The sequence below is a fragment of the Mauremys mutica genome, chromosome 4 (genome assembly GCF_020497125.1).
Source record: "Mauremys mutica isolate MM-2020 ecotype Southern chromosome 4, ASM2049712v1, whole genome shotgun sequence".
Lineage (NCBI taxonomy): Eukaryota > Metazoa > Chordata > Testudines > Geoemydidae > Mauremys > Mauremys mutica.
The window spans coordinates 141,273,215-141,290,663 of record NC_059075.1 but is presented as its reverse complement, the minus strand read 5'-3'; the positions used below and the strand labels follow the sequence as shown (position 1 = coordinate 141,290,663).

Genomic DNA, 17,449 nt, shown 5'->3' with positions numbered 1-17,449 from the left:
CCAGGTTGGGTAGGAGAGTGCACGTCTCCTAGCAGCACCCAATGGTCTTTTCATCCCAGGGCTCAGTGCTCTTCTCTACCCCACATGTGTCTGCTAGTGCATTTCTTTTCTGATCTGCAGCCTCTGCACCTGCTATACTGGCCCTGGAATCTGTGCACAGAGCTCTGTCGATGCACCTCAGTCCTCGTCATTATTATCCCCTGTTGCTGCACTTATCCAGCCACTGCTGGGCTCTGCTTCGACAGCTCTGCTGATGCACCACAGTCCTGACCAGCAGTGGCACCCTCTGCTGTTTGACAGACAGACAGATAAGTTCATCAGGTGTCCCTTTGCACTGACGCTTCTGTGTATATCAGGTGCTCCCGGAAGGACAAGTGCGAGCGAGCAGATGAGCCGTACCGATTTGCAGCCAGCATCAACCAGTGTATGAGTGTCACCGTACAGCCCAGCAGCATCTCTGTGTCTGAGCACAGCCTTCCGGTAGGTACAGGTGGCAGGCGGTTCTGTGCGCAGGGCAAGGGTAGCTCAGTTGTGACAGACAGTGCTCCAGACACACACAGGCTCAGAATCATAATGACAGAGCCACTTTTTTTCTCTACAGATACTTTCCCGTGAACATGGAGTTCAGGTTCATGAAGGGGTTGGTAAGAGAAGGGATATTCCAATCCCTTAGGAGTCAGAGGTCACACAGACACCCACATTCCCAAATCCGGCCCCAGTGCCCACATTTTCACTGAGCAACTGCCAGCTTCCATTAAACATTGAAGGAAAAGTTTCTCTTTTCCCTGCCATTACTTGTCCCTCTGGAAGGATGTAGCTGCCCATAGGCTCCCAGCTGCTCCTTTCTAAGCGGCTGCACACCGTCCCCACCTGCTCTGTTCCAGGTGCTGCACTGGGACAGGCAGGTCCCAGAATACCTCCCACCCTTTTCCCAGGGACTGGCTAAAGAGGGGACTGTATGACCATCACATATCAGTGGAGAAAAAAATTGCAACACTGTCCACCTTTCCTCCTCTGGTTACAGCAAAAGGAGCGGCTGCGTGCTACATGTCTGGTCTTTTTTCTCTGCGTAGGGTTGATGCTCCACAGAGAAGCAGCAGGTGCTGAAAATCTAAAGGGAACTCTGGGTAGTTCTGACAGCTAATGGGATCTTGATTGTATTTTTTTTCTCTTTCCTTTCCCTTGTTCCAGCTCAGCCTGCTGGTGAGTGATGCTCCAGACTTGTCAGCTGGAATCACCTGTTTGTTTGGAAACCTTACTGAGGTGGAAGGCCAAGTTTCCGGCAGCCAGGTTGTCTGCGTTTCACCGGCCCCTAAAGATGTCCCCACCATTCCTGTGGACCAAGGTGAGCTGATTTCATGATTGGAGTATTGCCTGGTGGCAGGGGCGGCTCTAGCTTTTTTGCCACCCCAAGCTCGGCAGTGAGGCTGCCTACAGCAGCTTGCCTACGGGAGGTCCCCGGTCCCGTGGATTCGGCGGTACGCCTGTGGGAGGTCTGCCAGTCGCACGGCTTCGGCGTACCCGCCGCCGAATTGCCACCGAAACCGCGGGACCGGCGAACCTCCCTCAGGCAAGTGCCAAAAGCAGCCTGACTGCCGGCCTTGCAGGGACCGGCTGGGCGTCCCCCACGACTTGCTGCCCCAGGCACGTGCTTGGAGCGCTGGTGCCTGGAGCTGCCGCTGCCTGGTGGCCTGGTGTTTTGCCTGTGTATTCACCTTATGGGGGAGAGGAGCCAGCGAGTGCTGAGCAGGGCTAGATCTAGCTGCCAGGCAGAGCAGAGCAGAGCAGACCACAGCTGGGCTGTATGTCAATCCTGCCTGAACCCCGTTGATGCTGTGCGGGATGACAAACCATCCAGGAATGGGGCTGGAGGTGGCTGTCCGGTAACAACCCAGATCCTCAGGATATAGGCTGTGCCCAAGAAACCCCAATAACTGGTGAATCTTCAAGCCAGCTACCTTCTTGTCTCATCCCACCAGGGAACTCACCCTTCATGCTAGGCAGATGTGGGAGGTGAAAGTGTGGGGGTTGCTGCACTCAGGCCTGACTCACTTGCTGTGAGTAGGTGGATGAGGTTTCTATTTTTTGGTTTTGATCTTTGGGTTGTTTCTTCGTTAATGTCACTGCTGTCCTATTCCCCCCGCCTCTCTCTGTCCCCAGGACCAGAATGCTACTTGTTTTAAACTCATTTTCTCCTTGGCGTGCACCCAGGTGTCATCTGTGCTTTCCTGCTGATATTTTCCTATATGTACAATGTTATGTTGAATTTGAGTGCTCATGAAAGTTAGGGGCTTGGAGAGAGAGCTAGGAAAGTGAAGAGCAAACCTCCCTCGCACAGCTCAGCTAGTGCAGTTTATTCTTGATTATTCCAGTGGTATTATTCCAGTGATATTCCAGTATATCCTCTTACTTAGCTCTGTTAATGCCCTCCAGTCCTGCCTGCAACACCCCATCCTGGGCTGCATTTCAGGATAGACTGTGAACTATCCCCAGTCCTGTTGTTAGTTTATGCTGAAGGGAAACCTTCTCTAGGGAATGTGATGAGACCGCCACACTCATTTCACTTGTGACCTAAGGTGGAGTGCAAACCCTACGTCTCTAGTATGTTTTCCCACCTCATTAGGTGTGATTTGACTGTGGGGGGTGGTTCATGGCGCCAGTTGGCACAGCTTCCCAGGGGCTCTTGCTCTTGTAGCAGCTTCCACTGGCCAGCCATGGACCAGCACGGCATGTTCCGTTGAAGTCCCCAGAGGATACACAGTGTGTGGATTATTGGCTGTTCAGAGACCCTTAGCTTTCAGAGACCCGGTGCAGCGTGGTGTCCTCGTGCACCAGTGGGACCAGAGGTGCTTGATTTTCTCCACACCACACCAGAAGTGGGGTGGGGGGGGCTCAGCGAATCGTCGAGCCTGCCTTGAGAGAAAACCAGTACCTCGTCCATTGCAATCGCCGTTATTTCTGGTGTAATCACCCTCCCCTCCTCTCTTTCCAGACTGGTTCGGGTTGGAGCTCCAGCTGAAATCCAAGGAGACAGGCAAGATGTTTGTCAGCACCGAGTTCAAATTCTACAACTGCAGTGCTCACCAATTGTAAGACACCCTCTTCCTCCTTTCCCACTTTCCCTCCCCACCAGCATCCCAGATCCAGGCCCCTGGTTCTTCCCCCCCGAATGGAGCCTGCTGTCTAAGTACATAGTGGAATGGGTTTCTTTATTAACCTCTCGAGTGCCACAGCTGATGCACACCCCAGGAAGACAGGATTCCTCCCAGGACACCCAGTGTGCCATGCCAGACTACAGAACTGCTCTGAGGTTTATTGTGCCACCAAGAGCCCTTCTTGCGCCACCAAGATGGACATCGGCCGAATGCGTGTGAGGCAGCACAGAGGATTAAAACAGAAGAGGAATAAGATTTTCAGTCATGTACTGGGGGAGGTTCTGGCTTGATGCTGGCAGTCTGACCTTTCAGGGTCGTCAGCAACAGAGAGAAACCGAGAGATCCCCATCATGTGGAAACTTTTCCAAGAGCACCGAGATTTATCTGCCTTAGCAGAGAATGAGTGTGTCTGAAAGAAGCTTGACCTGCTGGTGCCCCCAAGCTGCATGATCCTGCAACTGTGAGCTCAACTCCATCCTTACTCACAGGCAGCTGAGGGGAAGGGAGAGAAGAAAGTGCCTGGGAGTTCCCTATAAAGCAAATATCTATAGGAGACTCAGAGGCCTTTCCCTCCATAAACTGCTAAGACAGCACAAGGATGTGTTCTGTTGTAGACTCTCAAAAGGAAGACAAAGGGGGATGGGGAAGCAAGAGGTGTGGGGAAAGGGACAGGGTGGTTGTGCCAGGAGAGCACAGGAGTGGAGTGAAGGGAACTAGGCTGGGGTTTGCTGTTCAGCTTGTTTTTCAGACACATGGGGAGAAAATGTTTCTACTAGAGATGGTGCTTTTGCTGTGTCTCCTTCCCCTAAGATCAGGCCAGAGAAGCCCCACAAAGCTCTGAGCTCCTTTCAACTTCACAGGAAAAGATCCTAGCAGGCGAGTGCAGGCCCTGTCAGTTGCCTCAGGGAGGGCAGACTGTAGACACAGGTGCCTCTTGGCTCTCAATCTGTTCTTGAGATGGCCGAGCAGTGCAGAGCGTGTTCCCCACAGCAGCCTTTCCCCGGAAGCCCTTGAGGCAGAACGCTGCTGGCTGTGGTTTGTTAAAATTTCTGAAGTGTTTATAGATATCTCAGTGGGAACAAACAAACCGAAACCTCGCACAACCAAAGTGAAACATGTGCAGGACACGGGAGACTGTGAATACCGTGCCAAAGACCAGCTAATGAAAGGCAGGCCTGAACTGCTGTGCTGGGGAAGCAGCTCCTACTGCCAGGGATTGGACAGCTGGCTCCAGAATGGTAGAAGTTAGAGCTGGAAATGCTCTGTTAGCCCTATCCTGCTGCCAGGGGCCAGGGAGTGTCCAAGCAGGGTTGTCGCCTTTTCTATTCAGCATTGCTTTGTCCAGCCTAGCTTTCAAGTCCCAGGTAATGGGGCTTCTCCCACTCCTTTGGGAGACTCTTCCACAGTCTAATAGGCTTGGCTTTCATGTCGTTTTCCTGGCATTCAGCCTACATTTTGCCTTTAGCTTCAGTTCAGGCACTACAGAGATAGTGCCCATATGAGTCCCTCGACAGATGGGTCTCATTACTCCCAGTTATATCCCATCAGCAAATCCACACTGCGTGCTCTCCCCTGTACTTTCATATCCCTGTAGACAGTAATGTCCCCACTTCCTCATCCCTTAGCCAAGCGTAATGGATTTTAGAGACCTTTCTCTTCCCCTCCTTGTAAATCCGTCCTTCAAGTCTCTTATGCAGTCTTGTTGCTCTTCCCTGAATTCCCACCAGTTTGGCTGGAACAAGGATGCCCCTTCAGGAGATCTGGCTGGAGCTCCTGCTGCTCCTAACCTTACCTGGGAGTGGAGATTTGAACCGGATGAGGCAATGGGTCTACTCTGCCCTCATCCCTTTCTAACAGGAAATTACACCAGGGGTCAGACATGGCATAAGTGACTAATTCTTAAAGGCAAAGTGCTAAAAGTGTGTCTTCCATAAAATCTACACTGCCCTGCGCTGCTGTCTGAGGGCACCAGGGGCATGAGTCAGGCATGCTGGAAGAAAGCTCACCAATTAGCCCCTGGATGAGACAGACCTAGAAATGGCTTAGTGCTCATTGCCAAACTTCGGGAGTGGAGGATACTCTGTCCTTTCTGGCTGCACAGCAGCGTGGGGAATGACTTTTCCTTCTCTGGGTTATGGAAGGTGCAGCGTGCTGAACTCTGCTGTTTCTCACAGGTGGCATGTCCAGCCGTGTGTAGTACATTGTCGGACAGGGGCCAGTCTGTAGGGGTGGAGTGATTTTGCTAACCCTCATCAGTTGGGTTCTTGTTTTGCAAGCCTAAAAGCTGGGATGGTTTGGATCTGGGCTCCATCAATGCAAGTCCTCACAAAGTTCAAGGGAGGGCTGGGGAATCTGATACATGGTTCTGGTTTGGGGCTCATTTCTAGCAGGGAGGGACTAAACCCTTTCTCAGAGTGAGAGGTTCCCAGATGCCGTAGGGTGAGGATGCTTCCTGGTTTAGAAGCAAAGGGGACCCTTTTTTTTTAATGGAAACTGCTTTCTGAGGGGACTTTGCTGGGGTGAGGGAGCGACTGTGTGAGAAACTCTCCTCATGAAAGAGCCAAGGCACTCACTGTGGATGAGCTTTCAAGAAGTCACTTGTCTGCGACTCCCTGTCCAACCTTTGCCCCTTCCCAGCTGAGACAGAATGGAGCAGAGGCAGAAGCAAGAAAACCACACATTACAGTGACAGGCGCCTAAGCAAACTGTTGGGCTTGATCATCAGAATGACCTTCCTCCTGTAATCTCAGCCGTGCTAAGCCAAGCAGAGAGCCCCTTCTACCCCAGATCAGAAAGCTAAAGGTCAGGTCCAAGGTGGGAGGGCAGGAGTGCAGCAAGCCGAAATGGAGACAGAAATGGGTCAAATAAAGGAATAATTAAATAAGCTCACGGCGCTTGATATTGCTACCCAGATTTGCATTTTCATGATTAGAATAAGCTTCCTTAGCTATTAAGGTCACTACAGATGCTTAAAAAGGAAAATACAACTCAGGTGTAAAAAGGAGAAGCCATTAAATATGCATTTTAGTGACAGTAACTTTAGAAAGAAAATAACAGAGCATTGGCGGTCTGTCCAGTGCACGAATAGGGGTGCGTATCCCCCCTTCAGTCACACAGTCCGTGCCTTTGGGTGAATTGAGCATCCCTGGAAACCATATGAAATGCTGCCCATGGACAGTCACCAAGGGCTTGTCTACACATAAAATGCTGTAGCGGCGCTGCTGTAGCATGTCGATGAAGATAATACCCGCACTGACTGGAGGAGTTCTGTCGCGTAGGTACTCCACCTCCCCAAGAGGCGTAGCTAGGGCAAGGGGAAAATCCTCCTGTCAACCTAGCCACTGTCTACAGGGTGGGGGAGGTTGGTTTGATTGTGTCATTCAGGGGGGTGGATTTCTCACACCCCTGAGCAACGCGACCTAATTTCCTAGTATAGACCTGCTCTAAGAAATGGCCTGTCACATAGGAGAGCCGCTTCTGAGACCAAAGGAAGCTTTACTGCAAATATCAACAATTGTTATGAGCCACCCAGCTCCTCGTCAGCAGATTAGGAGGTGTGAGGTAGTAAATACTCAGCCAGTTCCTGGACTGGCAGGCTCAGCCCATGTCAAAAATCATGTCCTGCACCATTGGCCTCATCCGACATCAAGCGCAGATGTTTGCTGTGCCCACGAGCGATCTAATGTGCTCCTGGTTTGAATTGGAGTGAAAAAGGCCCAATAGAAATGTTTACAGTTGATGACTTTAAATATTTCCAATTTTTGAAAACAATTGAGCCAATTTTCTTCAAACCTGGCTTGTTTGTAGATACCATTGAGGTTTAAAATCCGTCAAGATTGCACTGTATTGTTTTATTCACCCACGAAAGCTCATGCTGCAAAACGTCTGTTAGTCTATAAGGTGCCACAGGATTCTTTGCTGCTTCTACAGAACCAGACTAACACGGCTACCCCTCTGATACTTGACAGCCTGTATTAATAAGTCATGGAAAGATTGGCTATATTTTAGAGCATGAGGGGCAGAATCCTGGGCTCCTTTTGAGTGCTTGATTTCTTAAACTGAACATTATGTTATTATCTGTTACCTCTGTAGTGCCAAAAGTGTGCTAGGCACCTCACAGATAAGTACGTCCACTGTTCCCAGTAGTGTAGCTGGTGGGGGGCAGCGGCCGCTCCCCCACTGAGCATCTCAGCACCTTTTTAATTTTTACTCACTCGGCGGCGCTCCGGGTCTTCGACGGCGGGCCCTCACTCACTCCAAGTGTCTTCGGTGGCTCCGAAGGAAATACCGCCGAAGACCTGCGGCGCAAGTGAAGTTCCCGCCGCCGAGGTGCTGCCGAAGACCCAGAGCGCCTCTGGGTGAATAAAAGCACCGCCCCGTCAGTAAAAGCGCCGCAGTGGGTGACGTCTTTTTTTGATTCTCCTCCTGTTCCCTCCACCTGGCTACGCCACTGACTGTTCCCTGCCCCAACGAACTTCCAGTCTAAATAGATGAAATTGTTGCGGGATGCAGAAATAGGAGCAAATAATTGAGGCGGTGTTTGGCATGCAGGTTATTGGGTCCCTGATTCTTTTTTTAGCAATTTTGTCTTAGATTTCTACCAGGAACATATCTTCATATGTATAAACCTGTGTACATTCCGATGGATAGTCCTGTCTGTTCCAATGTCAAGTTCATTTCCCAATAATCATCTCTGTAACACGGACCTTATTTCTTTCTCTGGCTCTACAGGTGCCTGTCTTGTGTGAACAGCGCTTTCCGCTGCCACTGGTGCAAATATCGGAACCTTTGCACTCATGATCCCACAACTTGCTCGTTTCAGGAAGGACGGATCAATGTTTCTGAGGTACTGGGACTGGGTTAGGAAATGTTTTCTTACTGGGCTTTTTCTGTTCTGAGCCGACCCGGCCATTCTGTGGAGCAGTGTGTGATATGGTTGGCGTATCTGACTTTGTAAGAGGTTCTCCTGTTTCTCTGGGAAAGAGTTGTGCTCTTGTCCCATTTTTCTCTGTTTGGTCTGGTCTCAGCTGGTACCTGGACATGCAGAGGCAGTAGCAAATAAGAACAAAGCAGGAAAATGTCATCTAACAATAGCGATGGGCCTGAATTGATCCCGCCTCTGAGATTTGGCTACATTCAGACTGACTAATAATTAGCTCTCACTTAGTACTGTCCATCCAAGGATCTCAAAAGTGGGTGAGCATTACTAATCCCATTTTATATATGGGGCACACAGAGCTGCAGTGACTTTCCGAAAATCACAAAGCATGTCAATTGCAGAGCTGGCGGGAGGAATCCCCATGGCCTATCGACTGGGCTGCATTTCCAGGTCTGAATTTTTTGACTGTGGCCTGACTGGATAACGGTTTGATTTGGGATTTCTGCTCCTCGAACAAAGAAATAGTCCCAATTCTGTGGGATCAGGACAAAGCAGCTGTTAGCTCCTTCCACTGCAGATACCACATGCACTGCCAGGTTGTTTGCCAGAACAATGACACTTCACAGCCCCTTGTGGTGTCTGCTCTGAGTTTGTAAACTCCTCTGCAAGGATCACATCTTCTTTCTATTTTGGGAGGTGCTGAGCACAGCTGTGGCTGCCTTTAGAAATAAGTCATGATGATCTCTGCCATTCTGGCAGGCTTTTGGTCCATGCCTTTACTGCTTCTACATCTGTGTCTTCACAGCATCTGCAGCAGGCACATGTTTATGGAGTGTCCTTCTGACAGAGGGCCACAAAATGCCTTGCCTGAGGCAGTCAGTGGCCTCTGGGGCTGCCAGCTTTTACTTGATTTATGGCTCCCTTGAGGCTAAAATGCTTTGAATGGGGCGAGCTTCTGAAAACCAGGATGAAATGGCTAAGGAAGTGAGAGGGAAGAGAGCAAAACCCTGAGCTTTGGAAGTTCCCTTTATCGCCTTTTAGAAGCTCATTGAGCTGCTAACTAAATCAACAAGTAATGCGAGACTAAAGCAACCCGTGTGCCTCTGCGGTTAAAATGATGCCAAGAAACGTGTAATACAAAGTAAGAAACATAAACAAGTTACACGTGTGCGTACATCAGCGGGGGGGATCAGCAACGGTGAAGAGACCAGCGAAGGTAATTGGGAACAGGTGCTGCCGCCTTTGTCAGCCGTTTACGAGAGGAGGCACTTACCTCAAAGAAGTGTTTCAAGCAGCAGAGTGTGAAGATGCCTGAGGAGAAACTCCCGCCCTGGAGACAAAGCGAAAGCTTTACCATCCTGGTACAAAACCAAGTAACTTCCTTTCAAGGGAGCAAGAGGGAGCAAGAATCTTTGCTTTTGCTACTCTCTAGTGATGTGATTATTTTTTTTCTTCCCTTCCTGCTCAGCGTTTTCTCTCTTTTCCATGGCTTTGCAATTATGCTTTACGCTTCCACAGCACGTTCAGTCCAATCATCTCAAAACCCTTGGTAGAGTTAGGTAGGGTATTTTATTTTCCCAGTTTTACACGTGGGAAACTGGAGACAGAGCGAGGACGTGACTGACCCAAGGTCACGCAGTGGGTGTGTGGTAGAGTCAGGAATACGATCCAGAAGTCCTGACTTCCCATTTCTGCTCTAATCACAGGATTTAGAGGACCGCTTCCTATTTCTATTACAGGGAGGCCTTTTCCTTAGGTCTCTGTCGCTCTTCCTCTATCTTGTTTAGCCGGTGGATCTTCTCTTAGCCTGGTTCTTACCAGTGGATGCTATGTGCTGTCTGGTGCCTTTCTGTGATTACCTTTGATGCGGTAATGATGATGATGCGGATGGTCCACTGTTCATTGTGGTTACCCTGCACCCATGAACACGCATGCAAACGCAACCACCAAAGACTAATTTGCCTGCCTTTTTAAAAAAAGGAAATGAATTGCTACTTGTGTACACAATGTATTCCTACTGCCTTTATTATAGGCACTTCACTCCTGCAAATTCACGGGGTCAGATAATTATCTGGGAAAAAGTTTCCTCACTTAACACAGTTCAGATCACAATGATCTCAGTGGGCCCTAGTAAAAAGTTTGTGCTCAAAGACGACATTGCCTTCATAACAGAGGGCTTATTGTCTTGGAAACAGAACATAAGCAATAATATTGCAGCCAGAACTGCCTCCATGAAGGCAAGATGGCCAAACAGAAGCACATGCTGCAGGCCCACTCTCACACCTGTGCACACTCAGACACACTTGCTCTCACACAAGCATTTGCACACACACACTCTCGCATGGGCTTAGAAATATTCTCATGTTTTAAGTTTAATTTAAACTGTTCCCAGGTGGGAAAAACTCAGATATTTCTGGTCCTCGGGGATCTATTTTCCAACAGGATTCGTTCATGCAACTCCTTTGATGCTACTAGGAGTTGCCAGTTTCTGTTAAGGAACAAATAGAACCCAGAGTCCTCAAAATGCAAGGTGACTTTGTGAAAATGGCATCTTCTTATCACAGATCTGCTCCCAGCTCATGTTCAGAGTCAGATCTGCTGGCTATAATGACTAAAGTAATCTTGTGCTGCTTTTTCGTGCTGCTCACCCTGCAGAACTGAAAAGCTACAAGGGAGTGACCTGGATGCTATTCATCCATTTGCACCATCATCAGAATTGTTTACTCTAACCTGATTACTGGGTTAAGCAACTACACCTGTGCAATCTTGCCTGCTGGGGGATGGTAGTTGGCACAGGTCTCTGATAGCTTAATCTGAAGACAGTTGGGTTGGCCCAGTGTCACTGAGGGGTGGAATTTGCCCTGCAGAACCTCTGTTGCTGGTGATGATGCATGAGAAGGAATGAACTCAGCTTGTTGATTCTCAGTTTGAATTTGTGGTACTGAGCCTTTAAAAAATCATATTGCTTATAAACGGGGCACATTTGATCTGGAGTCATTGCCACAGTAAGCATGGAATCCCACGATAACAGTAAGACAGAGCTGCTTTTCCAAGCGAAGCTGATTGATGACAGATCGGATTGATCCTGATTTATGACATCTGCCAGAAACTGCCCTTCATCCCAGGTGAAGCATCCCCTTGCAGCCAATCAAAACCCTTAGAAAACAGTTTCCCGTTCTCTAAGAATTAAAGCAACAAACTACTTAATTCCTCAGCGGGTTTTTTTAAGCCACATGACTTTAATTAATATCAGTACAAGTCGCACAGTTAAATATCCCTGCTCAAGGTGCTGAAAATACAGAGGCCTGGGGCACACCTGCATCCATAAAAACGAGGGCTTTCTGGGATGAGACCGCAGAGGGATTTCATAGCACTGACTGTCTCACTTTCTTATATGGCTTTAGCCCCTGAGGCAAAACAGATGGAGCCTTGAGCTGAATTTCCCCACTTCTGCAGACTCAAATCGGACCTATAACATGATTTTAATGTGTGTGAGGAGGTTGGGGTTTTGTACGTGTGTGTGGTGATTATGGGTATAAAATATGTCTGTGTAAATGTATAAAACATGCAGACAGAGAGGGATGTAGATACATAAATACATTCTTATGCCCCATCCCAGTGGGGAGAGAGAACCAAATAAATCCTATTAGTTTCCCAGGATGTGGGATCCATTCCCTCTTTGATGTCCTCTGTGTGCAGATAATGTCATTTTCATGTGTGAGATGCTGAATCGGGGAGATGGAGTGTTTCAGGCTCTGAGAGCTTACAGAGAGCCAAATTTCATATCCATTCTGACTCTTTCGGGTTTAGGTTTGAGTTATTATTGCTTTTAGAGGGATGTCTTTACAACTGATTGTGTCTATTGGTGCTTTCAGGGATGCTTAAAGTTCCTTGCAAGAAATAATATAAAGCTGAAGCTTCCTTTTTTTTTTTTTTTTTACACTGAAATCCCTTTAAATACATGGGCTCTAAGAGCGGGAATGTGTTAGCTCTGGAGGAGCACGCTAGGGGCCTTATCTGAAGTCAGTGGCAGTCTTTCCATTGACTTTAGTGTGCTTTGGATCAGGCCTGACTCCTGGAGAGACAAGTTTGGTGAAGCTATTTGGCAATTACTCAGGAAAAAGAACTAGCAGCAATGAAAAAAGCCTTATGCAGCAGGATTAACTCTTCCCAGCTTTGAAACTGTGTGGTTGGGTTTATTGGTCACTTTTTTTTCAATCGTTAGATTTGTATCAGCTGGAACCTGGAGTGCTCGTCATTGATTGGGAACAGGGGCGCAGGAAATAGTGATAGCGGGATGGGAGGGAGACCGAGCCCAATCTGAAACTACAGGGGATGACAAGATAAAGTGCAGGGATTTGATCCGGTTCCCATTGAAGTGAAGGGAGCTTTGCCGCTGACTACGATAGGAGCAGGATTGCGTCTCAGGCACGGGTTGCAAAGGGATACATTCACTGGAGAACCTGGTCTACACCTGAAACGTAGGCTGACCTAGCTACATCACTCAGGGCTGCGAAACATTTCATGCCTCGGCATCATACTTAGGTCAACCTCATCCCAGGGTAGACATAGCGAGGTCGATAGAAGGATTCTTCTGTCAACCTAGTTACTGCCTCTTGGCGCGGTGAATTAATGACATCAACAGGAAAACCCCTTCCGTCAATGTAGTACCTACACTACCACACAGCTTAGACATAACCTGATCTAAACTGCTGTTTTTAATGTATTATTTATTATTAATTATTGCAGTGCTGTAAATACACGTGGCCTACTTTACAAAATACAGGCCAAGACACAGGTTGCAACTGAATTCATACAGCACAAAAGAGAGGACAAAAGGTCATGTAATAGAGAATTTACCAGTGAGAATCCACCACTGAGTCAGTTCAGTTTCTTCTTTCCATGCTTGGCTTCTGAGGGCCAGATTCTGTTCTCTTTTCCATTAGGTTAAATCTGGGGCAATGCCCTTGGCATCGGTGGAGCAGCTCCTGATTTACACCAGCGAGAGCAGGATCTAGGTCTGAGTGTTTAGCATGGGTTAATGCTTATAACTTTTGTGCATAATTACTTGATGCTCCTCATATGGAAAGCCCTAAATAAGTGCCTTACTGAAGGGAAATGCCCCAAAATTCTAGGGTAGTCTGCCTGAGTAAGAGCAGCAGAAGTGGCTGTATTTCATTGATGTAGAATTTGTATAGTTCCTTTGGGATCTTTGGGAGTAGAAGCATTAAATATGATCACCTCTGTAGATTGTGTGTGTAGATATTTCATAGGCAGGACATTCTATAATATGTGTCACTCTTGCATTGGAGAGTGGAGGTACTAATGCCCATTCTAACTCACTACAGGATTTACTTCTCATGAATGACAAAAGAAAGTAAACTTATGGAACAAATCACGTATTCTGCTGACAGCATCTCTTTCTCTTTTATGGAGCACTCAAGGGACACTCAGAACTTCATAGCGGAAGCAGTGATAAAACTCAGCAGCAGCAGCACAGGCACCTGCCATTTGAGTTAAAGGAGCATCTCCATTAGCTGTCAGCTGTGTAGGGCTTGTTGTGCTTTTTTTATTCCAACCAGTAGAGGGAAGCGGTGTGGACGTGAATGCACATGCACACACCCCCCCTTATGAAATTTCTGGAAAACATTGATAAACATCTGAAGTTTATTAACAATAGAAGAGGTATTCATACAGTGTGCAGTGTATCCCAAACTAAATAACTGTGATTAAAAACTCACTCATAATGGATAAGCTAGGAGAGACTGTATCTGGACAGGCGCACACACTGTGTACAAGTCTACATGTCTGCACAAAAACAGTTACACATACCTGCATACCCAGTCGTGTATACAGAGCATGAAAACACATGCACAGGTGCCCAGGTGCATTAATGCAGTGACACGTACCTATATGCTCCATCACATGCATAGGCTATGGAAATGCATGTGTGCACAGATGACCTTGTGCATTATTGCAGTGACAAATTTTTTTTAAAAGAACCGAAAGCAAAGCAGAGAATTGGGATTGGAACTGGCACAAACAGGGAATGGAGCGGCCCCGATGGTGCTTTCAGTAATGTATGCAACTTCTGAGCAAACTCAGCACCCTCCACAAGCCCCTGCAGGTTTTGTAGCTTCAATCACTCATCTGATAAATTCAGTAAAAACGGCCAGCAGCGATGTGGTCCCCACAAGTGCCTGTGCTGTTGGTAATGTGGAATCTCCCTGAATATCCCTCTGTTCCAAACTTTATGTCCCCTTATTAATACAATCATTGTAGCTGTCAAACAACATATAGTTGCTGCACTTTTTCCCTTGTCCCCAGAGTAGAGTGCACTCATAATCTGACTGACTCTTTATTTTCCCCAGTATCCCAATGTGACATTTTTCTCCCAGTGAAACCCTTGCTAAAAAGAAAAAATCCATTATGTCCTACTTGCCTCTAATGATGGTAGAAAATTTTTTGCTACCAGCAATTTCAGCTCTACAGATATGATATATGAAAAATGTGGGTTCTGTTTTTTTCCTCCTTTATAGGAAAAAAGAATTTCTTCAAAACTCAGCTTGTCTAGTGAATGATTGTTGCCAAGAAGGATAATGGTCCATAACATATTCATTTTTTCAGGGCTAAATATTGAGATTCTCCTGCAGCGACACAGTTAAAGGTTGTTGTTTTTTTGTTTGGTTGGTTTTTTGATGGGGCGGAGGGTTGAGCAGCTAAACACAGACCCACTGAATTGCAGTCATCTCTAGGGTGGAGGCTGGTTTCTGCTTAATAATGCACAACAGGGAGGACAAGGAAGGAACTTTTGTTCAAGGACATTGGGGGAAAGCCCTGTCTTAGACAATTGCGCAAGCTCTAAAGAGTGCCTACAGCTCTTCAGAGAGCCCTTGCAGCATGATTCTTAGCTGTATAAATGCTGAATCAGCCCTGCTGTGATTTGAACTTGTGATACCCAAGTATTAGCTATGTCAGAGTCAATGCTTAAAACAGTAAGCATTCCCTTTCAGCTTGTAAAGTCACTACATTGGAGGAACGGTCATTTTTTCCCCCCAGGGTGGCCGTCTTCCCCTCTGCTGGAGTTTAAAATCACTCTTGGCTGTTAATCCGTGGAAGGCCTGTTAGAAATAAAATAAAAAATATACAGGGAAAAGTGCCATTAAAAAAAGAGTTTACGAGGCAGCAACTTAAGCTACTGGCTCTCCCATACTGGCCAGCGTCTGTTTCTCATTTACAACATGCCTGACTCAGCGGAGAGATGAGATCCCATCAGTATAGCTGTGAGCTGGGCAGGGCATTCATTCAGCCTGCCTAATGGTCGCTAATGAAATTCATGGGTTTCCTCCTTGCATAGATGGAAAGAGCAAGCTCCTGGTGGTGGCGCTCTTGTGGTGTTTGCCTCTCGATGAGTTAGTTTAATTGATAGAAAGGGTTGTCCAATGGTCAGAGCACTAGCCTGGCACCCAGCCACATTGGGTCAGTGCCCTGCTGTGACACAGACTTTCTGTGTGACACAGGACAAGTCACTTAGGTTTTCCTGGGTATCAGTCCTCCATCGGTGCTTCACAGGGAGGTTGTGAGGACAAATACTTTGGGCTGGTCTACACTGAGGGGGGGGTGTGTGTCAATCTAAGATACACAACTTCAGCTACGCCATTCGCGTAGCTGAAGTCAAAGTATCTTAGTTCGACTTACCTGGCTGTCCTCACTGTGCCGAGTCGACCGCCACGGCTCCCCCGTCGACGCTGCTTACTCCTCCTGCCGAGGTGGAGTATGGGCGTCGATTCGCAGATCGATTTATCGCCTCTAGACGAGACGCAATAAATCGATCCCCGATAGATCGATTACTACCCGCCGATCCAGAGGGTAGTATAGACGTACCCTTGCTCAGGTACTGCAATTGTAGGGTGCCTGTAAATACTGTATATAGATAATCCTGCCTTGTCATTTAGGGACCTAGCTTCTAATCCTGGTTTTATGTTACCTTGGGAGAATCACTTCACCTGATGGAGTCTCTCTGCCCATCTGTAGAATGAGGGTAATGATATTTACTACTAAATGTTGTTTGTACAGTTGATATCCTGCATATTTAAATTATTTAACAGCATCTCTAGGTGCCCAGAAGTGTGAAGTTTTGTTAATTACTTTCATCTGTTCGTTGTAATCGCCTGTTGTCTCTCGTCAGACACTTGCACTGGAAGCCCTTTGAGGCCTGGGCTGTCTTGTCACTGTGTGTATGTCCAGCACCTAGCACAACGGGGCCCTGATCCCTGACTAGCGGCCTCCAGGTTCTACCACAATACACGTGGTAAATAATGCTATTTAAGGCCAGGCCGGGACAGGAGATGGGAACCGAACTGAGGACTTCTTGACTCCCAGCCATGTGCTTAAACAGAGACTATCACCTTTTCCTGCCACTTTTCCCAAATTCACAGTTTGTGGCATAGTGGCATTTTGATTTTTTGTTTGCTCATTTAATGCAAATGCCGAGAAAATATTTCTGTCTGGTTTTCTATGGAGAACTTAATAAAATGTTTCCAGCTTCACAAATCAGGCACATTTCGAATATTAAATAACTTTCACTTCACCCGGCTCAAGCTGAGAACCCCCAAAGCTTACTTGTTTTGTGAAATGATTCAGGATTCAGGTCTGTCTTCACTTGAGTCCTCTCATTGTCCGGATCTCTGGTCAGTATTGGAAGCCTCTGCAGCTCAGGAAGGAGTCCATTACCTCCCCACAGTGGGCCTTTAAACTCAATGACAGTGGAGACTGCCTCTCTGTTTGGCCCTGGCTGTGTGGTGCTGCATCCGGGGTCATTTACCACTCTCTGGGTAGCTGTTTGGAACCCCTCCTCTCTGTCATTATAGGAGAGGAACCCATTTACCTTACTCTTTGATACAAGACAGTGGGGGCCAAGTGCTAAATCCCAGGCCATATTAGGCTCTTCCCCAGAATCTGTCATAGTCTGTTAGCTCTCGAGGAGACAGGCTGCTGGTTTCTGTGGCAGAAAGAGGCCATCTCCTGCTCTGTCCGTTTCAGTTCCATGTGTGTTTCTCCAGACTGGAGCAGAAAGGCCTGCAGTGGAATTTCTGTGTGTTCCCTCACCCCTCTACAACCCTGTGGGCTGCAGCTGAGCTCCCCTTCCCACTTTGTGAGTCCCCTCTAGTTTCTTGGTTTCCTTTCTAATTGCTGTCAAGTATCGGGGGTATCCACAAAAACAACACAGAGCCTGGTGCCACCTGCCTACTGTATTTTTCACTCGGTGCATCTGATGAAGTGGGTTATAACCCACAAAAGCTTATGCCCAAATAAATGTTAGTCCTTAAGGTGCCACCAGACTCCTTGTTGTTTTTCTAATTGCTGTAACTTTGATCTGGCAGGAGTATAGTGCTTTAGGGCTTTTTCTATAACA

The 17,449-nt window shown here is 47.6% G+C and overlaps 1 protein-coding gene across 2 annotated transcripts in view; it reads left to right on the top strand.

The window, feature by feature from the left end:
- The window catches only part of PLXNA2 (plexin A2), a 312,269-nt gene that overhangs the window by 207,287 nt on the left and 87,533 nt on the right, over positions 1-17,449 (top strand). For both annotated transcript variants that reach the window (XM_045013587.1, XM_045013588.1), the window contains 4 exons: positions 357-480; positions 1,192-1,345; positions 2,993-3,089; positions 7,887-8,001. In XM_045013587.1, coding sequence (XP_044869522.1) covers positions 357-480; positions 1,192-1,345; positions 2,993-3,089; positions 7,887-8,001 — 490 coding nt within the window. The remainder of the gene's footprint in view (positions 1-356; positions 481-1,191; positions 1,346-2,992; positions 3,090-7,886; positions 8,002-17,449) is intronic.